This window comes from Carassius gibelio, chromosome B18, assembly GCF_023724105.1.
Source record: "Carassius gibelio isolate Cgi1373 ecotype wild population from Czech Republic chromosome B18, carGib1.2-hapl.c, whole genome shotgun sequence".
NCBI lineage: Eukaryota > Metazoa > Chordata > Actinopteri > Cypriniformes > Cyprinidae > Carassius > Carassius gibelio.
Window position 1 is genome coordinate 9,565,432 of NC_068413.1, and position 26,227 is coordinate 9,591,658.

At 41.2% G+C, this 26,227-nt stretch overlaps 1 protein-coding gene across 1 annotated transcript; it reads left to right on the forward strand.

Moving 5' to 3' along the window:
• Nucleotides 1–1,932: 1,932 nt before the first annotated feature.
• LOC127977566 (transducin-like enhancer protein 3-A) lies at nucleotides 1,933–26,227 on the forward strand. Its single transcript, XM_052582498.1, has 21 exons — nucleotides 1,933–2,388; nucleotides 2,849–3,006; nucleotides 3,673–3,773; nucleotides 4,605–4,668; nucleotides 6,146–6,190; nucleotides 12,099–12,161; nucleotides 12,295–12,399; nucleotides 17,370–17,568; nucleotides 18,048–18,055; nucleotides 20,318–20,440; nucleotides 20,533–20,583; nucleotides 20,719–20,871; nucleotides 21,509–21,638; nucleotides 21,942–22,105; nucleotides 23,216–23,289; nucleotides 23,544–23,793; nucleotides 23,967–24,214; nucleotides 24,322–24,469; nucleotides 24,781–24,931; nucleotides 25,165–25,241; nucleotides 25,660–26,227. Exons 2-21 carry the CDS (start codon nucleotides 2,983–2,985, stop codon nucleotides 25,765–25,767), a joined length of 2,286 nt encoding a protein of 761 aa, XP_052438458.1. The 5' UTR covers nucleotides 1,933–2,388; nucleotides 2,849–2,982; the 3' UTR covers nucleotides 25,768–26,227.

Here is a 26,227-nt window from a genome sequence, read left to right on the forward strand (position 1 = left end):
TTCCATGTAAATAAACAGTGAGGAGATCTGTGTGGGTGGAGGGGCCCTGGCCTTCTCCCTGGGGTTAGGCATAGTCTTTTGTTGCTCTAAATCCAAGCACTTTCTATTGAGCGGGATGGGGGTTGCCTGGGAGAGATTAGTTTGCCAGTTCTGACACCCACACACATATACATTTTGCTTCTTTTCAGCCAAAAGAACAGCCTTGATAAGCACCTCCTGATTCTTTTTTTTATCAGAAGGATGGACAGAATCAAGAGTATCAGTCACAGGCCAACCACAGAACATGACGTGTGTCTCTGTGCATGACACCCCCAATTCAAAACCAAAACCACAGGCCATAAATACTAAAGACCTCACATCACTGAGCTGTAAGTAGTCCCAGACATGGAATAAACATTGAGAAAATTCATTTTCTATTGCTATTTTTTTTTTCTTAAAAAAAAAAAAAAAAAAAAAAAAAAAAACAATCCTAAAAAGACCACCCTGGTGTTATATATATATATATATGTATGTATATATATATATGTATATATATATGTAAATCCAGGAACAAGTAAACATAAAAATAGAATATTTATTTTAAAAATGATAAATAATTGTATTAACATTCAATATTAAATGTCCTAATTATAAACTAGTAATTACTGTCTGAATACTTTTTATCTTTTTTTTTTTTTTGCCTTTTTAAATAAATAAAATTTATTTATTCTGTTATTATGATGCTATATTGTCTGGAAGATGCTTTTAGAAGGTATATGTTTGCGATTAAAAACATCAGAAATAGATGCACATTTAATAATTATTAAGATCTCTTAGTTTTAGATGGCATTAATATGACTTTATTGGTATGTGTGTAACGTAATTATGAGTGAAGGGATTTTTTTTATGCTATTAAGTGTTTGCATGCTCCTTTGCTCCTTTGTTTTATGTAAGGCTCTCATTACCACGTGGTAGTAACAGATTGTTTGAACTGGAAAGAAAAGCCATTCGAAGCTAATTAAGCAGCCATTCCAGGCACTATTCACGGGCAGAAGAGCGAAAAGCACAGGCATTTGTCAGCGCTTGACCCCGCGTGGTATTGATTGACAACAAACCTTCTTGAATGACAGCCTTAACCTTTACTGTCCAATTGCAGTCGAGAGAATATGAATGCTATTCTGTGATTGGCTGAGAAGCTGTAAAGCCGCAGAGGGATCCCACGTGGGTGCAACAGAAGAAATTGCACAGGATTGGGCGCTTCTTCTGAGTTCAGACATGGCCGTTGTTCACGGAGATCAAACCTGAACAATCATCGTATTCCCAACGCTAGCTATCTGTCCATCTTGATGATAAGTCATATTCGTATAGATTTACACGATGGGGTGCAAAATTATGTTATGAACGGGACAATAAGCTTGAGAAATCTGAAAAAAAAAAGTCATTTTGTTAGTACCGATAAAAACCGCATTATTTAAATAGGAAAATAATGCAGTTTTACGACCTATTCCAAAATAGATCAAGGGGAATTATGACGTGTTATGTATATCAACTTTAAATTGATATTTAAAAAATACATAAATAACTACGAGTAAAGGGTTGAATTGAACGTGTGTGTACTCGTGTAGTTGTCATTTCATAGATTGTCTTTTAAAAAACTTTAAGGCAGAATCCTAACTTTATGTAAACATTTAACGTTTTAACCGACACAATAAATCATCTTTATTTTAATACACTATGTCGTTGTTTTCCGCTCAGAACGACGTCTATGTCTATACTGTGATTGCATTAGCTCTCCAAACAAAGACATTCACTGAGACATCGGACCACTTTATTCAAAAATACCTAGAAATGTTCAATGGCTGCATTACGAGCTACCTGTTCTGATCTAAAATGGCGAGTATGATGTCATGTATCAGGATGCAGTCCCCACGTGGGGACAAGGCCCTGCGATTGGCCGGTAGGCCAGTACTGTCGGTTCTCTAATCTGATTGGCTAGCAGGAGGTGCTCTCGCAGTGGCTCAGCCCTCGTGTCAGTAGACTGTCTGTGTGTGGCACAGGGTTGCATTGCTGGACGAAGGGGAAATGCTCGAGTGGCGAAGAAGTACAATGTTACAATTTTAAACCTACCAAACATCTTCAAAATCGGAAGTACATTTTTGCAAGGGTTTCTGGGGATTACACGAACATTTTTTTTTCGCGCCGTGGAGTTTGGCGTCTTTTAATTTCTTTGCCTCGGAGAAGCTGATTCTCACCGAGTCGCTTCTTGTGATAGAGCGCACGAGAGATGTTCGCCACCGTTCGCGTACACCAGGAACCATATCTTTCCCTCAGATTTTGAAGCGGTGATTAACATTTTAGAAGTTACTGGAACAGTGGAAGTGATTCGGCAGTTCGGACGCACAAAGACAGGTACAGTAGGCTAGCAGGTTAGCTAAACGACAATAGCTTGTTATCCAACCAAGACTTGAAACGCTTCTCGCACTCACACACTGACTGAGCTCCTCACTTATCACTTTGTCGACTCTTTACGGTCTTCTTTTTCGGGTTCTATCAAGTAATGTGAAGTACTAGATGAGCGCCTGTCCAAGTATCAGGTGCCAAACAAAGAAAAACGCAAAAATTCCTCCTAATTTTCGTGTTTTCCTTTTATAGTTACGTTAGATAAGCTGTCGTTTCGCTCAAGTGCTCCGCATGTAGTTTTTCCCCCGACACAATGAACCGAGTTGTTTTTGAAAGTGCAGGTGAAAACGCGTTATTTACGCGGTTATAGAGTTCTCAACCGCAAGTTTAAAATTCCAACCTTCAGTTTGAATGTAACGGTCTCCTCCTCGTCTGTGTTTGTTTATTTTTTTTATTGTTTGGGTTCCAGCGGCAGAGATCTGAGAGGATTCTCCCCACAGCGTCCAGTGGGCTTCGTGTCCGGCTGATTTTTACAGTACAGTGGCGTGCCAGTGGACACCCCCCACCAAATAGACCTCCAATAAATAAAGGATACATTTCAAGATGTATCCACAGGGCCGGCATCCGGTAAGTGCATCTTGAACTGATATGGAACATAATTGCTACATCTGCATCAGTTTAGCTGGAGAGCAAGGGCAGAGCCGCCCGTCCATGACGAACGATATCCTGATGTGCACCTTCATTTGATTTGCTATGCCCTGGTGCCTGTGATGCTTTGAAGTGAAAGAACAGGGCGGTTGGAAGTACAATCAAGTGGGGTAAAAAAAACAACTAACGCCTCTTGTCAATAAAGTAACGTTAGTTGACGTTGAATTGTAAAGAAATCGTCTTTGTTCTTTAGTACGCATTCGTGTTTTTCACGAGCACCTGGTTTTAGAGAGAGCGAGGCTGAAAACAACAGCATTTTTTACAGTCGCAGTTCTGCACGCTCAGACCCATCCAAGCGAGGCGACCCCATTTTTCCCGCCGGTGTTTATGTGAGGCACTAAAACGGCGGACCCAGAACTGAAAAGATTCCCCCGCCTCTTTTGTCAGAATGCTACTGGTGCTGCAGCTATCTCCCAGATGTCACTGTAGCGTGGATGTCACCCCAGCCCTCATTCAGGCTGAAATATTAGAGCTGCTCTCCGAGGGCCCAGAATGCATTAGAGCCTTGCTCTGCAGTCGGTGGAAAACAAATTTGGTTCTCTGAGGATGTAATTGAATTTGATTGATGTAATGGCTGTCTTTCAGGCGCCCCACCAGCCTGGTCAGCCAGGCTTCAAATTCACAGTGGCGGAGTCCTGTGACAGGATCAAAGACGAATTTCAGTTCCTGCAAGCCCAGTATCACAGGTAATAATTTAGAGTTATATGCCTGTGAAGTAGCTTGTACAATTACCGCTTCGCCTAATTGTGTTTTGCAGGCGAAGGGAGGAGAACTAAATCTAATTCATGTGTGTGAAAAAAAAAAATGTGTGTGGTAAAAAAATAAATAACTAGTTTGATCATATGAGGCAACATATTGGTAATGTCACGGATATTTAATTGTAGATGTGTTTCTGCTTGTTTTTACATTATTTTAGCAACCACCTAATGTTAATTTTAATGTTAATTAATGTTAATTTTAATGTTATAATGTTAATTTTAAGTTGATAGTGCTTGATTACAGTGAATATTTAACCTTTAAAACTACTATTTTTGTTAACAACATGGACTTAAGTTTAAGTTTTTATTTCATTCAGGTGTGTTTCCTTTAGTACATTTCAGTGAATGTTGCTTTTCATTTGCCTGAATTTACTTTAGTATTACAAAATTTTAATGTCTAGTAATTTGACATTTTACTAAATTGTTGTTTGATGTGCATATGATGTATTCAAATTATTTTAAAATCTTAAAAAGACTTTATCTTTAATATTGGCCATGAAAATTATAGTATTGGTTCAAGTATGAAAACAGTAATTGTATTTGAAAATATGAAATATGAGCTTTATTGTCCAGATTTGTAATATTGGTGCACCACTTATGTAAAGCATTAAGATTGCTTTTAGCATTTATAACAACCCCCTGTAAAATGTGAATGTATTTGTTTAGCTTCATGTTTGCAGTGTGAATTATTTTTGTGTGTGAGTAAGCAGTGAAAACACATGTCTGTTCAGTAATCGATGTGTTTTGTTTTCCTCCCAGTCTTAAAGTGGAGTACGACAAACTGGCCAATGAGAAGACCGAGATGCAGCGCCATTATGTCATGGTAAGATTAGCCAATATGTAAGCTGCCATTAGTTAGTAGCTGGGGTGAATGTTGATGCCTTGTTGCGCATCTCGCTGTATGTGTGTGTTTTAGAATGTGTTTGTGAAACCCCCTCTGGTGCTTTTAGTTCAGCCTCCTGCTTTATTAAAGGGCCCTGACTGACTGCTCTTAGCCTCGGGCCCTTTCATACACCAACCCTTAGCCGTAGGGGTCAATGACCACAGCATTGTCCCCTCTTCTCACTCCCCCTTTGTTCTCCCCCTTCTCTCTACCTCCCTCTGTGTGTGGATCTGATTATTCTCCAAGGAGACGCTGCTCTCAGACAAATGCATGGCCGTAAACTGGGTGAGGGGTGATGGAGGAGTGCCAGAGGCGTCTGAGGGGAAAATACTAGATCGCAGAAAAAATCCAAAGTCTTTGCAGCACTCTGTCTTTGATGACTAGATTTTGCGCACAAACAAGTGGCTTCATAAAATCATTGTTAATCTAAATCACAGGCTTAATCATTTACACAACACCAAATCCCTAAATTCAATCATATACGTTCAAGAGATCAAAACAGCCTCATGCCAGGATTCATGATAGGGAGAGGAAAAACAAAGCTTTTCGTGGTGTAACTAAACAAGGTTAAACTGTGGAAGTGTATTCTCTTATCTTGTGTAAACACGCGAGCAATGACTTTAACCAATACCCAGGGACGCAAGTTAAACATTCCATTCACAGGAAAAAGCATGTCATTCAGAAAGGAGGAGGAGAGGTTAGGTAAACACCATGTACAATCCCCACGCTGACTGTTTGAGTTGATAGTGTCAGAATCTAGACTTGCAGGACTGCAGTGAGATCAGGGTGTTTTTAATCTTTTTTTATCATTACAGTTGTTAAAAATATATTAAGCATGACATATACAATATATATATATATATATATATATATATATATATATATATATATATATGTGTGTTTGTTTATGTCATGGATTTGTATATGTCATGCTATATATATATATATATATATATATATATATATATATATATATATATATATATGGATTAAGTTTTATCATGGAAAATTCTGAAACGGTGCCATTTAGTCCTGGGAAAAATCATAGAATTTGATAAAATGTTATCATTTTTTGGCTAGAAATTGCTCTTTTTCATAAATCATTATTATTTTAACTAAGATTTATCCAATTTTATTGGTCAAAACGTGTGGGATCTCTGACCTAAAATCCAATTGGGATTTCAATTGTGTGCTTTCATCAGTATCATACAAAGAAGGAGAAGCTGTGCAGATATGAGACACTGTTATGGGACATGATTTTGAAGTGCGCATCAAAAGCCTGTTCTCCTCTTTTCCCCACGTTTCACTAGAATCTGACTTTCTTTTCCCTACTCTGTGATGTGAGGTGGAAATGTTTGATGTGGCTCGGATTGAATAATAAAAAAAACTCAGTATTTTTCATTTCTCTTTCTTTCAGTACTATGAGATGTCCTATGGGCTGAACATTGAAATGCACAAACAGGTATGTAGCCCTTTGATCCCTGTTCACACAATCTCTGAGTCACAGAGGATCTGTGCACTGTGTGTGTGTAGATGTCAGTCAATGCAGTCACACTGGTGTGTTAGGAGACAAGTGAAGTACACTCTGTAGAGATGATGAGAGAGACTGTGGACTGTGTTTTTTTGAGCAGCAGTTAGACTCAGCTTAGAAGTCAGGACATTACAAGTACACACACACACACACAGAGTCAAATCTCTTTTCCTGCTTGTGCTGAGTAGAGTGTGGTCAGACAGCTTTGATAAGATTAAAGTCAGGACTTTGGCAGGAGGGGCCATGTGATTTAATGACTAAAGGGAGCAGAGTCTGAGCAGTCCCTATTATGTCAGCACATTTAAGACAGCCTTTATAAATTAACACTAAGGGAAAAATAGAACACTATAAATACATCCCTTCCAATCAATTTTACCCTGCATTTTCTCTAGGGCTGCAACTAACATACATTTTTGATAATCAATTAATTGGTCATTTATCTCTTTGATTTAATTGGATATTCCATGTCTTTTCCAATAATTGCCTAAAGTCAGCAACATTGCCACATGAAACTATATGACCTATTATGACCTTGTTTGAAGCACTGGGCAAATTGCATTGTGACCTTTTTTCCGCCTCTGCCATTTTTCAGTATTCCCCCTCAGGAATTGTTTTTTTTTTCTACTTCTAAGTGACTTCTAATTGACATCACTGATGAATATCTATTAGTGTAAGAACCGGACTAATTGATTATTTTTATATTATTATCAACTAATATACTACTCTTCATCATATTTGCTGAGTAAAATCCAATGATTGTTTTTTTTTTTTTACTAATTTCGTAGGGCTTATTATAAAAATGTTCTGCTCTGTTTTGATTTATCATGTCACATTCTCACAAAATATGGTGTGCATTTCAGAATGTTTGATTTTTGAAAACCATTGTAAGGTGAATAAGTCTTCATCATCCCTTAAGCACAGAAAAACCACCACAGAGACACGATTCCTGTCTTCTGGGATGCGATCATTTGTTTAATTCTCAGCCCATTTTTACATGTAAGAATTACTCTTGTTTTTTTTGCTTAATCTTGAATCCAGCGACAGAAGAAAATGCAAACATGACAATGTTTTCTTCTAGATCCGTGGATGTTTTACAGCGTCCGAAAATAGAATATTTTACAGATTGTCTATAACTTTTGCAGATTGTCAGGTTTCTATAATTTTCTTGAACATTAAATGAAAGAGTATTTGAGAATATATTTCTTTGCCGATTGTATGTTCAGTTATACATTGAAATTCTTCAACTTATTTCACTGGTTTTATTTAAGTGCATTTGAAAAATCTTCATTCTTTTTTGTGACAAACTACATGATGGAAAGTTTTTATTGATATTTCTGAAATCAGATTTAGGTAATATTAGGCAAATAGTATCTTGTAAATAAGCATTTTTTTAATGCAGGGCTGCATTATTGAATTTGATAAATTTTTTCCATTCAAATTTTTGTCCACCTTACGTTTCTGAAATTTAGGGTTCTCTTCCAACAGATTTACAAAGACTAATCTTGATATATCCTGACAATATTGTGACGCATCACAATATTTCCTGTCCCCCAGATAATAATGAGATTGCGCTGTGCACCAGATGTAGTTAGGCCACCTCAGAGACAACCATGCTCCCTCAGCCTGGTCCCCTTCTCCACCTTATGAAGGTTAATGGCATCAGGGAGGAGCTGGTGGGTGGCGATCCATCAGTGTCCACAGTGTGAGCCTCTGCACTCCCCTGTCTGTCAGGCCTTTGCCCCGCGATGCCTCCTGTTAACCACTTATCTCCCAACTGGCAGATGAGGGACAGAGGAGTTAGAGAAAAGGAGTACAGGGGTAGAGGGCTGACCTTGTGTAAACAGGTTAATCGACTGATCCATTTTACCGCCTTGACTTTTATCAGGAACCACCACAGAGCACATAGATGCTCTGTTGAATAATTCATCTGACGTTGCCTCTAACCTGCTAAAGAGGAGGGAGGTAATGGTGTTCATAAGCAAACGCGCAGATCCCACCCTTTTATCCTGGTCTGTTGATCCAGGTTAAACTGAACCCAATAGCAGATGCCAGGCATGGAGTTAGTGAAGATTGCTGGATCCACACCCCATTATTCTCAGCGCCGAGGGTTTAATTCCGACCGTCAAGCAATCGGTTTCTTTTTTCATTCGATTGTCACTGGGCGCTTTGTATTTTAAACAGTCATGGCGTAATGCGGATTTCAGGATGCACGCTTGCATCTGATACCTGCAGACAGCCATCGCGAGGGAGGAAATGCAGCAATAATGGCAGCTGCTCTACATCAGTGAGCCGCTGTGATGACTCGCGGCGTGGCTTATTTTGTGAGTTTTTCTCACCTGTTGTGAGATTCCGAGGGAATCTCCTCCCCTCGCCTTGCTGTCAGACCCAGATTGAGCCAGTCAGGCCCGGCTTGACACGGGGACGCTGATAAATGATTTATAAGGGGTGCCCTAGGAAGTGTTTGCTCACTGCTGGATTGTCCTTCTCTATGTGAGCCAAAGCAAACTGACTGGCTCAGTGAGGTGAGTACACAAAGCCTCTGTTAAAGAGGAGGGAGGATTGGGAAACACTTCCGTCACACTATTTATGGTGGTTAGGTCATGAAACCAGGTGAACCTGTACAATGACACTCCAAACATATGCATAATAGAGCAGGGCTTTTGTAACAGGGCTATTTGGAGAGGCTGAGTATATGAGAGACAAAAAAAAAAAAAAAACAATAATAGAAAACAGAGGCTAGCCACCCATGCAGCTCTACTAATGCCAATCAATTCAGGTAAATTTTAATTCCAGTTTTCAACAGTGCTGTAAGGTAACAACCGTTAAGCTTGTGCGCTCACCTCCGGCATGCACACATATAGGCCTTGTTTTACCTTTATTACAGTGCACAAGGCTGTCAGAGAGCATTACCACCCAGCGGAATACAGGGGCCATCAACCCGGCTAGGTCAAGTATTGTTTGTGATGGAGACACATGCCTGGAAGGGCCAGTTGTTTTCCTCTATATTCAATGCTCATCAGCGTCTCACTCCATTCCGCTGGCGATGATGGCAACAGACAAATAGCTTTCAGCATGCCATTGACAGCCTGGCCCTGGAGTGCTCTTGAAATGGTGCTAGACAGGTCCGAGTACCTGTAATTGTGTACCAGAGCGTGAAGCTCGCCACTTAAGAGGCAGGCTTTCATCTGCTTAAAGTGACATCCTATTTTTAATCTGCAGTTGTAGCTAAAAGCTCTGCTTGTCCAGCTCAATGCACAGCACACTTTCATCATAGATTCATACATTACGTGCAGCGTATGCTGGCTTTTTGTGTACGTCACCGCCGTCGGACATGTTTTCCCCCGACAGCAGGATTGTTTTTGCAAGATAAAGCATGAAGCTTTAAGAGTGAGTGTCAGATAAGGCAACCCTTGACCTCACTCAGCCAGCTGTCAACGTCGCGTTAAGCCCTTAAGGAATGTGTTCGATGCTCTCCAGGCCTCTCAGCAAATCCTGTCAAATGTTAGGCTGCTATTGATGCGGTTTATCTCGGGCAAATAAGGATTATACACTGAGCTGGCTTTTCAACCAGCATTTTTGTTGATGCATTCTTCTAGTAGTTTTTTCCGGAGTGTAGTTGGGTGTCTGAAAGCTAAACTGGTACCCTGCTTTGATCCTGTTGCTTTGGTGAAACGCAACACCCAGTCTTGTCACAAAAAGTTTGACTATAGCTTTCAAGAATGTCTAATGATGATTTGGGATGCAATGGTATAGAAAGATTTTTTGATTACAGTGACTTTTTTCATTATTTTCGTATTAGCATGCCTATTATTAACATATTGGCTGTCTTTTAGTGAAGCATGTGCTCTACATATTCTACATCCCTAATCCTACCCAATACCTAAACTTAACAACGTCCTTGCTAACTATTAATAAGCAGCCAATTGGGAGTTTATTGAGGTAAAAGTCATAGTTAACAGCTTGTTAATAGTGAGGATTGGACCTCATATTTTTGTTTTATTTGTTGTTATTGTTATATGGTATATGTATTTTATATATAGTATTTTATGGTCTGCCAGGCGTTACCCAACTATAGCTTGACTTGACACACGTCTGTATTCCTTTGATGGGAAGGAGCGAAACTTTCACGGGTGTAACAGAGTATCTTGTAAAAAAATATTGTGTCTGGCTCCTGCAACCGCTTGGCATTTTCGGCAATATGTTATAAATAATTTCCTGGTCGGTGCAGCGCTGCGTGTTTGCCATTGAAATGAAAAATAGAGCCGAAATCCCTGTGATGTGTTTGTGCTCCGTTCTGGCCCTGGGTTGAACTGAGCCTCATAAATTCTATAGATGATGTATCTGTAGCCGAGTTATTTTTCAGAGGCTTTCCTCCCCCCTCTCCTTTGGTCTCAGTCAAAGCCAGTGCCAGACCTGTGATGTGAGCTCCTTTCATCACTGGAAAAGGCTGTGATGTCGGCCGTGCTGTGTTCCTGCTGGCGTCTGATGATGGAAAGGAAGAGGGATGGAGTACATCCTACTGTAGCTGCGTGTAGCCTTTAGGTGGAGAGCCCTGGCTTTGCCCCCACCCCTCCTTTTACTGTCATGTGTTCTCACAAGGACCCCACATCATCCTCTGCTATTGCTCGCCTTTTTATCCACCATTCGTGTGCGGTACTCATCTGATCGACAGGCCGAAAATTCAATTTAATGACCTGCCTGTGTGCACGTAATATGATTTTACAGGCTGTTACGGTCAAGCTGAGGTACCATTTGCATAATGATCGGTGCGCGATAGGAGATGGGGCCTGTTCGGCTACAGTTGCCATGGCAACGGTCAGGCGGGTGGAGAGAGAATGAAGGTTGGGTCCCTGCGGTGGGCTAGATGAAGGGGGGACTTGGGGGTGGGTTGCTGAGAAAATGAAAAAGGTGGGGTCTGGAAACGGCCTCGGCTCCTGACATGTCTGGACGTAATCCACCTTTGTTCATTAGTCAGAAGTGACACATTATTGTGATTTGAACATTTTCTGTTCCATTGTACGAGGTCGTCGGAACACAAATGTCATTATTCCTACAGACATTTGGACCCAGTTTTTAGATAATTTGTGCATTGCTTAACTTTAATTGAATTTAATGTGATTAAATGTGTTTTTTCCCCCTACCCTTTTTAAAATTCTTATAAAAGCACTGAAGCTCAAGGATGCTGAAAATCCTTTGGCTCTGACTGCTATTTAGACCATGTGTGTACAATTTTTGGATGGTGGAAATTCATAAATTTGGGATTTATAAAACAGCTTTTTTGTGGTCAGCCCTAAAGTCTTTTATCACATTCGTCTGCTTCCAACATGTCCTCAGGGACTGTCTGCATTATTTAACATCTGCTAAACAACAGGAGTTGGCAGTCATTTTGTTGTGGAGACATGTGAAAAAAGCAGCTTCTGCAGCTTTTTCGTTTTAGTGCAATTGCATATCGGCGGCGATGATGGTTGAGGTGTGAATGTGAAGCTGAGAGTGCAAAAGAAAGTCTTGTGTGCTTGTAGACTGTACCTGCGGGCTGATGGCAGCTGAAGTGCAGCGCCTCTCTTAACACAGCTCCAGTGTATCTGGCTTGTTCTTCGTGTGGTTTGGAGTATACACTCATCACAGCTGTGCTCTCTCTCTCTCCCCTGGGCTCTCATAATGTTTTAAATATTTCACATGTCAATATCACGCAGTTTGGAGTGTGCCGAGTCAAGCGGTTCTGATTGCCGTGGTAATTGGCTTAATCGTCGGAAAACACACAAAAAAGGCTTAGTAGTGCACTTTAACAGAAATAAATTAACCCTTTTTTAACTTCTCCCTCTTTCTTTTCCACTTTCAGACCGAGATTGCCAAAAGGCTCAATGCGATTCTAGCCCAGATTATGCCTTTTCTGTCACAAGAGGTAAGCTTGATGTGAATTCTCACAGTTTCATTTTAGTTTTAGATGAAGTACTATTTTTTTTATCATCATTTAAGAACTTTTAGGTTTTTGAATTTGCATTGAAATTTAACCACATTTTCTGTCCCTGTTGCAGCACCAACAGCAAGTAGCACAAGCTGTTGAACGTGCAAAGCAAGTGACTATGACTGAACTGAATGCTATCATCGGGGTACGTGGACTTCCCAGTCTGCCTCTCACCGTGTGTATACCCCTTTAATTACTTTATTTGACCCTAATAACGGGGCAAACCGGCATTGTTGTAGATGCAAAATAATCCTATTAACTGATTTAACGATTAGTTTTGAAAGTAGTAGCTTATTTCAATCATGTGCAGGTTTGCCCCTACAGTGAATGCCTTTTTAAATGTATTAACGCTATGTGCATGTATCATGTGTGCTTAGTAAATGTATCTGTGGTTTGAGTGAGGAAGTGTATGTCTTTTTAGGTGTTTTAAGGTCAGAGCTGGAGTTGACCGTAAATGCTGTCATTTACCAAATTTCACACAACCCATTCAAAAAGAGAATGGCTAACAACCTATTCCATTAAAGTGATGGATAATGATTATTTGTGAAAGAGTCTCTTAGTTTTTCATTGCTTTCGTTTACCTTGGCCCATAGCCACATTATTGTTTATCTACTGTGCAGGTGGACGCTGTTGACCAAGCTTTATTTAGTCTGTTCTAGATGTGGCATAAGTGTGCTTAGCATCCTCAGTCCCCTGAGTCTGCATCTAGAAGCTGTTCAGTGCTCTCTTTAGAGCCTGGATACCTTTAATTAGATCAGGTTTTACAGGAGAGGCTCATTCCTCTTTGCTGACCTGGATTGCGCTGGGAATTAAAGACAAATAGGATCTTGCACACACATCCCTGAGCTACTACAGCCATTCCTTTCCTAAAAATACCCTCATCTCTCTTCTAACAGTCACTTATTGATCAGGGGCAAATGGCCTGGATCCTTATCAATATGTAGGGAAAAACAAATCTGACCTCTGGGCATCCAGTAGTAGGGCTAGCTCTGATCTTATTACAGACGTTGATTCATCATCTTAAGAATTACTCCACAGCTGAAGAATCTGATAATGGTGAGGTGAAGGTTTAAGGGTTGGTTTGTGTTGTCTGATATCGGAATCCAATTAGATCCTGAACTTTGACACTCACTCAGAGATAATTCCTGGAATCAGGTTTGAATAGGGCAGTCATGCGGTCGCTCTTAAATGCCACATTATCATCAGGAAGGATCACGTCTGATAGGTTTGATGTTATGTTACAGCAGACCAAGTTTAATTAATCTTATTCTTTTAGGAGCCATTTACAAGTTGAAAAGCAGAAAAGACACTTGCTTGTCTGAGTTTTTTCTTCTACTCTCGAGTAGGTGGACATTTGTAATTCACACAGAAGGCAGTGTGTGCACTCACGGTGCCAGAGTCCTCATAAATAGTATAAGGCATAGGTGAGATGTGAGCTACACACACACACACACTCTCAGAGCAGAAACCACCAGTATCTCTTATTGATGAACTTCAGAGCCGGTAATGGGATGCATCTAGGGCAGCAGCTTTTTTTTTCTGCTGTGCTATGACTTTGATCAGAGGTCTTAAGATGGCCTCCTCCGGCAGCTCAGCATTTCTGCCCTCAACAACAGTTTGTGTTTCTCAACCCAGCCCTATTTATTTTAGAAAAGCATAAGCATTTTTATCCACATTTTATACCGTTTTCACTTCTTTCTCCACGTACTTAACTCCCAGTTCTTTTTGGACTGTTCTGGTTATCGCAAGTTTATAGGCTGTGGTTGGGTTTGGAGCTTTTAGAGATATTAAATATTTATTTGCTGGCTATATAAAACTAAGCTTCCGTGAATAATATTGTGTTGATTTTAATGTGCATTTTATTTCTTGATTAAGTTTCTTATAGAGCATGTCATAAGACTAATTTGTGATCCCTCCTTGTCTTGTGACTTTTAATAGTGTCTTTGGTTGACTGTTTAATATGTATGGCATTAGCATTGGTGGTATGTTTGATTCAATTCTAATTCAAAATAGCTGTTTGTCTTACAATGTATTGTTTTTGTTCAGAGCAGAAATATACAAATATATATTATATATATTATTAATTGCAATGTAAATTTGACACTGAAAATAACCACAAAAGACCATTTAAAGCTATTTTTGTGTTAATGAGAGCGTATCAATTAGACATTACAAATTGTAGCTTTAGAAAGATTTTTTTTTTTTTGATTCAACATAATTTATTACAAACATTTAGGCTACATTGAGCATTTAGCAATGTAAACTATGGAACATAAAAGAAGATAATTATGTATTTATATATATTTTGTTCCTACAATGAAAGTCATTGGTAACCAAAACAGCTTTGTTACCAAGTATTCAAAATACCTTCTTTTGTGTTACACAAAATAAAGGTTTTAAACAACGTCAGTAAAAATTGACCAAATTTTTGGGTAAACTATTCCTTAAATATTTGTATTATTATTATTATTTTAAATGAAATGGTACTCTAAATAAGAAACTACATCTGCCAGCAGGTGGCTGTAAATGTTTTTGAGTCATTCATTTGATTCAAACAGCTGATTCACTCAGGAATTAAGTGAATGGGTCTTTTGAATCATTGATTCACACGATTCATTCTAAACATGGATTCATTCTGAAACGAAACACCATTGTGTTGCTCGGAGATATGCAACAGTTCTGTAGCTATGGCATTAAAGTGTGAAAAACACATAATATTGTGCTTAAAATATAACACAATATCAACTTCCTATTTACTGAACTGTTGTGTAAAATCACATTTGCACTTGTGCCATTCGGGACAAAATCAGCACTTGTGTGATATCACTTATCGTTTGATATAAATATGAGACAAAAACAAATTGCGTTAAATGCGTTAAAATATTTTAATCGCATTATTTTTCATGAGTAAGTTAACACGTTAAACTGATAGCCCACTGATAAGACACACACATTTTTGCCCACAGAAAAAATCAAAAAACCCAGCCTATTGCACTGGGCAGCTTGTTTTACTGTAAGTCGTCTGCTGTAGATGTGTTGATAGATCTCTATTAAGAATGCCCCTGCTTGTGCTGTGGGCCCAATTAAGTGTGTTTGTGGCCAAGCGGGGGAATCATGGGGCTTTATGTTTTTGAAATCCCTCAGGCCTGCATGTTGCATGGTTACAGCACTAAACTCAGGATGGGGTTGCTTAACATACACACCTGAGACTAGAAGCAGGAACTTGTCTGATTTAGCCACTTATCTTTTTTTTATTTTTATGTGTCCATTGTTCAATTTGCACACAAGGCCTACGTTCATTGTTTTGCTGTAAGAGGGAGAGATTAGCACCATCTTTATGCAGAAATATTAAATAACTGGAGACATTTTATTTCTTTATTTTCTTGGCTTCATGGCCAGGTCTCTAATGAGGGTTCTCTTATTGTCCATGCATATTACACATCAGTGGCTCATTAGCTGGAATGAGCAGGGAAGGTTCTCCCCCATGAATCAACGGCTTCTTTAATTTCCCATGTGGTCAGTCGTCATCTCTGAAGCCACACACACTAACCCCCACCCCTCTTTTTTTCTTTTTTTACTAGCGGTTCATTTCACTTCCTGACACATCCACATGAACACCCTAGCACCAACACGGTTTCTGTCTTACAATCACTCACTTCCACTCTTGTCTCACTATCTTTCTCCTTTTCTCTTGCCCTCTCTTTCTCTCTTCAAGAACATGCGCCCACCACCCACGCTCAGTGCCTCAGTACACACACACCTCACTCACACTCTCCCTTATCACGTCTCCTCACAGATCCACACTCTGAGGCACAGCTCATAATTGGCTTGGCAGCTCTGTTGTGTTGGGGAGTGTAAGGTTGCAGGTTCAAATCCCAAGCGGAACTCTTCTATATACCATTCGCTCTCCTGCCAATCTCAAAGGCCCGGAGTCTCAATATACAGCCAGCTGTGCAAATAATCCGCAAAGCTGTTAGCAATTATACTCGCCCCGAATAAGGGCCTGTGATGGACATCTTAATAATGATTTACCCACTGGAAAGGGCAAGCTTTTGGAGCATTCCAGACTTATAAATAAGCCTTTAGTATTGATATTTACTTATGGCATGGCATTAACGACCTGCTGATAATTCTGAAAGGTTGTACCACCGTGATCACCGTACATAGCCAATAACACCTACCCTTTCCACTTCAAGCATGAAGAAAACATGTCAGGATTCTGGAAGAATGATCGTAAAGGGTCATTGATTGACTGGGGAGGTCTGTGAAAAGTTAGGCAGTGTGTGCGCTAACAGCAATTTAAAAGAATTCAGTCTTCATGTGGACACTAATAAATTGTGGAGACTGGGAATTATTTTTTGTTGTTGTTGTTTTCTTCTCTTTAATGCTGGCTCTGCTAAGTATCATTTAACTTTGCTTTAGCTGCTTGCTTTCCATGCTGAGTGGTTTTTAACTCCGATCAGTTTCCTACAAGCTTTTTAAATATTGATGGAGGTATTGGAGGCTTGAACGCATGCCAAAACAGGACCCCTTGCCTTTGGCTGCGGCCGCCGCTCAACAAGCTCGCACACACACAAAAGCTGAGCCCAGCTGCTGTTGGAGTGGTGTTTAAAGTTTGGTTTTCTCAAATGACTCATGCTTTGTGTAATAACCAGACCCGAATGTGAGGGGAGTAAATATAGCTGTCCAGAGTTTTGATGGGGCTAAGGAGCAGGTGGTGTTAAGCCTATGAGCTGACAGCATTCCAACGCCTGCTGTCTTTTAACTGTATCTTAAATAAGGCTTGACAACTCTCTTTTGGAGAGTCTGTGTGAGTTTTATTACTTAATGAGTGAATTTACATGCTTTTGGTATGATATTCCACAGAGTTTATGTTACAGTTGAGCAGGAAACCTGAAATGTAAACTGACTAGATCCACAGCACTCCAAGATTTAATATTTTCAGGTTAAGATCCAAGCAACATAAAGACTGTTTTGTTTGCAGGATCCTCAAAAAAGACTTGCGTGTACGTGAGGATATAAATATCCCCGTGCCCCCACCTGTGCTTCTGAATTGGATGCCCAGAAGCCGTGTGTTTAGTTTGTGGGATGGATTTTTGTTCTTTTTTCCCTCTGGCCCACTTGTTGAATGTCTCTCCACAGCAGCAGCAGCTCCAGGCCCAGCACCTCTCTCACGCTGCCCACGGCCCTGTGGCTTTACCTCCCCACCCTTCTGGCCTTCAGCCACCAGGAATCCCGCCGGTCACCGGCTCTGGCTCGGGCCTTCTGGCTCTGGGAGCACTGGGAAGTCAGCCACACTTGCCAATGAAGGATGAAAAAAACCACCATGACCTAGAGCACCGAGGTAAGGAGGACACACACACTGCTCTCATTTAAAGCCAAGAGAGTGGAATATCAGTCGCTCAGCCATATAGACCTCTTGTCTGAATCAAACGTTTGTTTCTTAACACCCAAAGCCCCCCACCCTGTTCATTATTATGACGGCTCTTATAGACTGACGATATTATTGCTTTTATAAGAGTACGCTACTTCTGTGGCTTGCCATTTAAGGATGTAGCCTATTTTCAGAAAAGAACTGAGAGTGTATAAAGCAATTGAACATTTACATGATGCTCTTTGTGGCTTGCATGAATTGGCAAGGTTAATAAAGGACACATGCTAATGGTTTGCTAGCTGTATTGTGTATAGACATATTCTACCTGCTGATGAAATCTACTCTTAACGCTGATTGTCAGTCGGTCAGGTTAACTGACTTTTGTTTATCTTTGTTTTGTCTTGCCGTTCTGCCTGTCTTTCAACACCACCCGGGTCTGCTGACTACAGAGAGCACAGTGAGTATCAGGTTTCCTGTTGTCTCGGTTGTCCTCTTCCTCTTAATAGTTCAGTTCCAAAAACTATTTGGCTGCCTACATAGACAGCCACTCTGCATGGGAGATTTGATTCAGTTGTTTGGTGTAAGCATGTTGCTAAACATTGTATAATGTAATGATAATACTTTTCTGTATTCATTGAGATATGACTGTACATTTAATACGTATTTTCTCAGTTTGTCCACCATTATCGTTTTTTTAAGTAAGTATTTGGCTTAAAATAAACTTTATTCAGAAGCAACTTAATTAAGTTGCGTATTGTTTTGAACAGCCTTCATGTCAGGAATACACCTTAAATGATGCCTTAATGTTGCCTCCGTAGGCGGCTCACTAGGTTTTGAAACGGAGCAAATATGTCTTAGTTTTACTGGGTGAAAAGCACCTCTTGGCCCATTTCATGCCTAAGAAAATTTCCATTAATGTAAATGTCAAGTAAGATCCTTCATCCTGAAGCACACGCAAACTCGTGCACGAAGTGGTAATCTGCGTTCATTAAAAATGACTAATAGAGAAACAAGCTTTTTATGAAATAAGCACTCAGATCTCTCTGCAGATGGGAAATGACTCGTATTACAGTGCACAGATTAGTGCGGCTCTATAATTTCATCACAATTAAAGACGACGTCGACTCCCTCCCTCCCTCCTTTGTGGGATTTATTTTATACCTCTCCCATCCTACCCACCCCTCCGCTATCTCCACTTGTTTACCACCCCTCTCTGCTCTCTTTTGCTAGTGCGATAAATATGTATGAGCACAGGCGAAGGAATTGTTTTCCTCCCTCTCATCTCCGTGCCCTTGTAAAAGGCATTTATTCGACGGGGCTTAAATCTCTCTGATGGCTGATTGTGGCTGTGAGATTGGGTTTCTGCTGGCCCGGTGAGGCCTGAATGGGTGCAGTCATGTCTGAAGGAAGGGGAGCTCCTCTGGCGGTTAGCAGTCCAGGCTCTGTTGTGTATTCGCTGCTGCCGTTGTCTAAGGTCATCTGATAGCACGCTGGTGACTCCCCTTAATGAGTCACACTAAGGATCTCTTTAGAAGGTCAGACATCATGCAACGAGAGAGAGAGAGACAGAGAATATTGGGCGTTCGGCCCAGTCTGCTACTTCATCTTCTCAGCTTAGTTTCCTTTTACGCTTCCAGTGATCTGGCCTTATTTTCCCTCTGTGAATCTTGTTGCCTCACACTGAGTGAAGGCTCTTGGGACGTGATGAGTAAAGCTCTAGGAGCAGGATTGTTTTGAGAAAGTGCCCAGAGAGCACTCAAAGTCCTGTTGCATATGGAGCATGCTTGCTAAATACTATGAATTCATAAAATTCTTACAAAGCGTTATTGTGAGTATGGACAGTGGCCACAGACGGTCGCCCACCATTTCCTGCAGATATAAGTCCCTTTTTCCATTCGTCTGCCCTGTAGTCATCGTCTACCGGGACCGCAGACCCGCAGAGTGCTCTGGGAAGGGGTCTGGGTGATGTCCAAACATCCTACAGGAACCAATGACTGTTACATGCTCCCACACACACAGCCCGAGTTGGACTTCTTACATATAATGGGCTGTTGTTTGACAATAATGTGCTGCTCATGTCTTCCTGAAGCTGTTTGTTGTCTCTATTAGAAGATGGAGGGAGTGATTTGGGGGAAGGAAGGGAGAGTGTTGGGTCAGTGAAAACAAGCCCCTCTTTGGTCTGGTTAACTGTATCTACTCTGTAGTGCAGCCAGCACATTTTTCTGTGTTTAGTCTACTGTGGGTTGTTAGATACGGCTTGGCGAGTCTCACTGTATTATGTTAGGCCTGTTTTGGGTTTTCGAGTCGGATAGCTGGAATGGATAAATCGCTTTTGGCTTTTTAAGTGTGTGGTTTTGGAGTGATAAGAGGTACTCTGTCCTTTTTTTTTTTTTTTCCTCCTTGCTGTTGACTTCTCAGCTTGGCTTTCCTTCAGATCCGACAGCTGTGAAGTACCTGTCATTGTAATGGTAATTGTTTTTGACTCTGAACTCAAATAATTCATTTGTCACCAGAAATAAACTAGAATCAGGTTTGGATATAAATATCTTGTGCTGAAAGGAGTTGGAGCCTACAGGATATTTTCAGAGCAATTTGGAGGTCTTGAGAAACAAAACACAGAAAAACCACCCATAGATCTGCTTGTATAGACGAATGAGTTGGGTTAAAGTTTGCAGTCTATTGGCACACTTTAATATTTCCCTTCTTTCTCCTCCTTCAGAACAACTCTATTTCTCCATCAGACAGTCTGCGCACAACCAGCGAGAAACACCGCGGCTCCTCTGATTATAGCTTGGACACCAAGAAACGCAAAGTGGAAGACAAGGACAGCATGAGCCGATATGTGAGTAATGTGGCATGAACTTGTGATGGAAGATTCTTCTGTAACAAAATCCCACAATGGGATACTAACTAGTGGGCTCATTGTGTTTTCAGGACAGTGATGGAGACAAAAGTGACGATCTGGTGGTTGATGTTTCCAATGAGGTGAGAAACATTTTATGTTCCATCTAAATCACTAGAAATTGTGCTTTTATTAATTTAACTGCAGTGTTATCAGTTATAGCTTACGTATTTTATTTTTGATATTTAACTAATTCTTGTTATATTTTTGTGCTCTAGGACCCTGCCACGCCCAGAGGCAGCCCTGCCCACTCACCTCCTGAGAATGGCATAGATAAACCCCGCCCAGCAAAGAAGGACACACCCAACAGCCCCGCCTCTGTGGCCTCCTCCGGCAGCACCCCCTCCTCTAAAAACAAGGAGCACGGCCATGTACGGCACTCTCTCTCTCTCTCACACACACACACATTTAATACTGAATGCTGCATTTACGTGTATCAGCTCTATTTATCTGGATTTTGCTACTGTAATAATCGGCAGTGCTGGATATAAGATTTGATAGAATCTGGGTCTGTGCCATTGAAGCAGAATTATAGGATATGTTTGAGGAAAAGGTTTTGTTGGGAGGGGGCAGCTAGGGAAGCTTGAATGCCCTGTGATCTTCCTCTAATGGCTCAGGAGTGAATGTCTGTTTCCCAGCCTCGGCTTTAAATACATCTGTAAATGTCAGGGATAATGCATTCCCATAGCTGGATCAGTCGTGTCTTCCCTGCTAATAACTCAATGCGTTTAACCATTCTGGGCCTCTGCATCAAAAAAAAAGATTAGAGGGAGAAGCGAGGGAAGGATAAAACGAGCCTCATCTCCATTGTAGCAGTAATGGGTTTGGGGATAAATAGCAGGGTTTATAGTTTCGTAGGAGTAGTGAGTTTGTCAGAATTGGATTGGATTAGGTTCTGCCGGCACTTAAATCTTCTGCCTGGATGCTGCCTCGTTTGGGGGGATTTTAACTCTGTTTTCTCTATCTCTCTTTCTCTTTTCTCCTCCCTCTCTTCTCTCCCATCTACAGAATGACAAATCCTCTACGCCTGGTCTCAAGTCTAACACCCCAACGCCTCGTAATGATGCCCCAACCCCGGGTACCAGCACCACCCCTGGGCTGCGGCCCATCCTAGGCAAGCCTCCAATGGAAGCTCTCGGTGAGTTCATAATCAGCTTCCACAGAGGTGTTGTTTTACTGTATACCATCACCTCCTGCAAGCATAAAGCGCAAATATTGTAAGCAAAAGAGAGCTCTTTGCATATGGAAATTATTCAAAGCTTCAGCAAATTTTTAGGCTTGCCTTTTTAACAGAGCTTAAAGCAGCTTTCATAAAATTCATCTTTGAAGCAGCTGAGTGTAGGCAGGTCTTTGATTGAGATTTATCTCCCTGCTCCCGAGTTCAGCTCCTTTCCCCGTGGTTGACTGATTTATGATTGGCTGTGTGTCTCTGTGTCTGCAGCCGCCCCTGCTCTGCGCACCCCACTCTCTTACCCAACTCCCTTTGCCATGATGAGCCACCATGAGATGAATGGTTCTCTGACCAGCCCTGGAGTCTATGCCGGCCTTCACATCTCTCCTCAGATGAGTGCGGCCGCTGTTGCTGCCTATGGACGCTCGCCCATGGTGAGTATTTGTGTTTATGTATGTGAAAAAGCACCTGCAAAGTAGGGGTGCAGAAAAAAATATTTACAGATACATCATGATCTTGGATCTTTCTGGAAGCGTTCAGAAGTGGATTTTTGCATTGATCATCAATATGGTCTTTAAAAACAACATTTATGGTTGCTTTAATATGGAATTACTGCACAAAACAGAGCAGGCATATTTTTTATATAGGATATTTGGCAAAGATTTGTGCCGCTGTACTGCAGTTGAAAAATTGAGATGTATTGAGAATTTTTTGGAATCAGATTGTGACTCACTGAAACAAAATTGAATCAAATACTGAGGTTCCTAAAGATTCTTAACCTCTACTCCAAAGTAGGCCCCACCTTACCTTTCTCTCCCAGTTTCTTCTTTTCATTTCTTTTTATTTTCGTGCTTGATTTCAATCTCTCTCTTTCACCCAAAGCTCCCAACCTGAGAGTGGAGGGAGAATGTATGGTGATGTAGTGTGTGTGACTGGGTGTGAAATGAGCGTTACATTGACTGGGCTCTCAGGCTTCCTGACTACCTGCCGTCTGATTGCTTCATCCTTTCAGCTAAATGAAGGAACAGGGCACGAATCATTCCTCTGTGGCTCAATGTTCGGTTTTGCAGTATACATCGATCCAGTCAAGTTAAAGGAATAGTTCACCCTACAAAAATCTAAAAAGTAATTTACTTACCCTTATGTTTTTCCAATTCTGAGAAAGACCAAAGTGAAACAGTACTCAAGGTTTTTTTTTTTTTTTTCTGTGCATGAACAATGAGTGATCACTTAGACTTTCAAGCTTCAAAAAACACAACCGTTAATTAAAAAAAAAAAAAGATAAAAATTACACATTTGGCTTCTGAACCCATAAGTAGCTTTGAAAAAGATTCAAAAGTGTATCACACTCACTGGCCCTGTAAACTTAATCAAATAATTTGAAAGCGATACATTTTTCCACCTACAGCTATTGTATGGTTTACATAGGGCACACAGGGTAAATAAATTCACAGGTTATAATGTGTTTATGCTTGTGGTGTTTGTAATGTGTGTTTTAATAAAGATCACTGCTCTATGCTGCATGTTTTGTTTTGTTTCTGTAGGCGGCATTTGAGCATCCTCATATGAGAGCTCCCGGCCTCCCTGCCAGCCTCAACCCAATCTCTGGAGGAAAACCGTAAGTGTCCAACAAAGATTAAATGATCGTGACTTAACTCCTAGCCACACTAGACTGGTCCTTTTCCCCACACTATTTATGTAACAGTTCCGTGAGAGTGCTTAAGAGCACAACCTTTTCCACCTCTTAATACCTCATTTCAGACTACTTGCTCATATTGCTGTAATTGATTTAATTAACCCACTTCAATCAGTGCACTGTTGACTACTAGATTACTAAAGAGGTCTCTCTCTCTCTTTCTGTCACTTTCTCAGAGCCTACTCTTTTCACGTCAGTGCCGATGGACAGATGCAGCCTGTGCCCTTCCCTCCAGACGCTCTCATTGGTCCAGGGATCCCACGCCACGCCCGTCAGATTAACACACTCAGTCATGGAGAAGTGGTGTGTGCTGTGACTATAAGCAATCCCACTCGCCATGTATACACTGGTGGCAAGGGCTGTGTTAAGATCTGGGACATCAGTCAGCCTGGAAGCAAGAGTCCAGTGTCTCAACTAGACTGCCTGGTAAGGGCCAAGGACATATTTATTATAACTGTTGTTTTTGTTATCGTAATAATACTCTACATGCTACTAGCACATTTTTAATTGCTTCTAAAAAGTAAGTTTGCTAGAATAATGTTTGAAGTCCAGATGTTTGGAAAATCTTCTCATAATTATTTTTTTTTCTTCATCTACAGAACAGGGACAACTATATTCGGTCCTGTAAGCTGTTGCCTGATGGCCGCACTCTTATCGTTGGAGGGGAGGCTAGCACTCTGACCATTTGGGATCTTGCCTCCCAGACACCCCGCATTAAAGCCGAGCTGACCTCCTCCGCACCGGCCTGCTATGCGCTAGCTATCAGCCCCGACGCCAAGGTGTGCTTCTCCTGTTGTAGCGATGGAAACATCGCTGTCTGGGACCTGCACAACCAGACCCTCGTCAGGTGGGCTTTTTCAAGATTTTCTCAAATGAACTGCATTTTCTTGTGTAACTTTAAGGTTTAATACAGGGCCATTGTCTAAACCCTTAATTTTATTTTGTGATTTGCAGGCAATTCCAAGGACACACAGACGGTGCCAGCTGCATTGACATCTCCCATGATGGCACCAAGCTCTGGACAGGTGGCCTTGACAACACAGTCCGCTCCTGGGACCTGAGAGAGGGGCGGCAACTCCAACAGCATGACTTCACATCTCAGGTTAGGCCACAACACTTTCCATCATGGAGCTTTACGAGATGGAAGTAGTGACAGATCTCTTCTGAGTTTATCAGATTAATGAAAAACAAATGTAGGGATTTGATTAGAATCATCACTTGTTGACTGGAGTTTAAGGTTTGGCCATTGCATTCCAAAATGGAGCACCATAGATTAGTTTCACAACATGTATACATGGATGAATCGTTCACCATAAGATGTATAACATGCATTAAGAAAACTAATTTTAATTTCATACTGACTTGAGTGCAAAGCAGTGGTGCTCAACTTGTGTTTGTCCCCCCCAAACGCAGATTTTCTCTCTGGGCTACTGTCCTACGGGTGAGTGGCTGGCTGTCGGCATGGAAAGCAGCAATGTGGAGGTTCTTCACCACACCAAACCTGACAAGTACCAGCTGCACCTTCACGAGAGCTGTGTTCTCTCTCTCAAGTTTGCCTACTGTGGTAAGTGATTGACTCAAGATTCACGCATTGAATGTAGGCACTCTATACATATCTTCACTTGAGCTTTTGCACTCTCTTGAAGTTAAACACAGACGCTTCTATACAGCACATTGAGCACAACATCCGACAGAACCTTGACTGTCCTTTTCTGCTAGGCTGTTTTATTTGGCTTTCTGTGCATATCTCCTATACTCTGAACGGAGCTCTAATTACATTTGATTTCCCTTGACAAGGTAAATGGTTCGTGAGCACTGGGAAGGACAATCTGTTGAACGCATGGAGGACTCCCTACGGCGCCAGCATATTCCAGGTACAGAGATCAATACAGACTGTCTGCAGGAAATGTGTGGGCTGCCTGAGTCAGTAGAAAGGGCACAGTGACCGCTGGCTGACAGGCCGGGCCTCGATCAGCGGAAATGGGCTGGAGTATGTCATTAACGCTGGGTCCTGACCACTTAGTGCGGATGTGGGTCCGCATGTGTAGCTTGCATCTACCAGCTTAAGAGTAAATAATGATAACCCTTCAAGTGTTTATGATGGAAGGGGCTTGGCATGGATGCTAATGCATCGTTTGGTGGGGGGGGGGGGGGGTGCTTGTGTATACAGCTGTCAGCGTTTTCTTTGAGTAATAGATGATGTCGAAAGAGTTTTATGCAGGCCCTTTTGAAGTTAAAATTAAAATCTTTTTATTTCACCAGATTCATTGTGACTTTTTTTTCTCCTTGCAGTCAAAGGAATCATCCTCAGTCCTGAGCTGTGACATATCAGCCGATGACAAGTACATTGTTACAGGCTCTGGTGACAAGAAGGCCACGGTGTATGAAGTGATCTACTAGAATGAGAGGTAACAGACTGGAGCAGCTCAGGCCTCTGGAGAAGGAAGGGGGGACACACAACTTCTCACTCCAGTGACTCTCCTAGTCAAACAGACAGGAACAGCCCTTGTCTGTCTGTCTCACTGTCTGTCTCACACTCACTGACTTTTAACTGACTGACCACAGATGTGGAAGAGTGGACGCCGGGGTGACCTGGACTAGGACACAAATGTGAGCCCTACAGACCCCACACACTCGGCCCAGTTCATATGGCACTAGAGGACACTCAATGTTTCCTTCCTTGCTGTTTTTTTTTTTTTTAAATCTTTGTTGGATTTTGGTTCAAATTTTTTTCCTCACTATGCAGTGAGAGCGTTCCATAATGCATCGTGAAGCAGCGCTTTGTTCTGAAACTTCATCTGTGTGGAGGGTATGTGAAAAGTGTACATAATGGAGTATTAAAATGCCTTTTATAGATTTA

What these genes read in the sequence shown, in the direction of transcription:
- LOC127977566 (XM_052582498.1), top strand. Translation starts at nt 2,983, where the DNA reads ATGTATCCACAGGGCCGGCATCCG. An exon ending in TGTCTCAACTAGACTGCCTG is followed by an intron (nt 23,794 to 23,966) that starts GTAAGGGCCAAG and finishes CTTCATCTACAG; the next exon opens with AACAGGGACAACTATATTCG. An exon ending in TCTCAAGTTTGCCTACTGTG is followed by an intron (nt 24,932 to 25,164) that starts GTAAGTGATTGA and finishes TCCCTTGACAAG; the next exon opens with GTAAATGGTTCGTGAGCACT.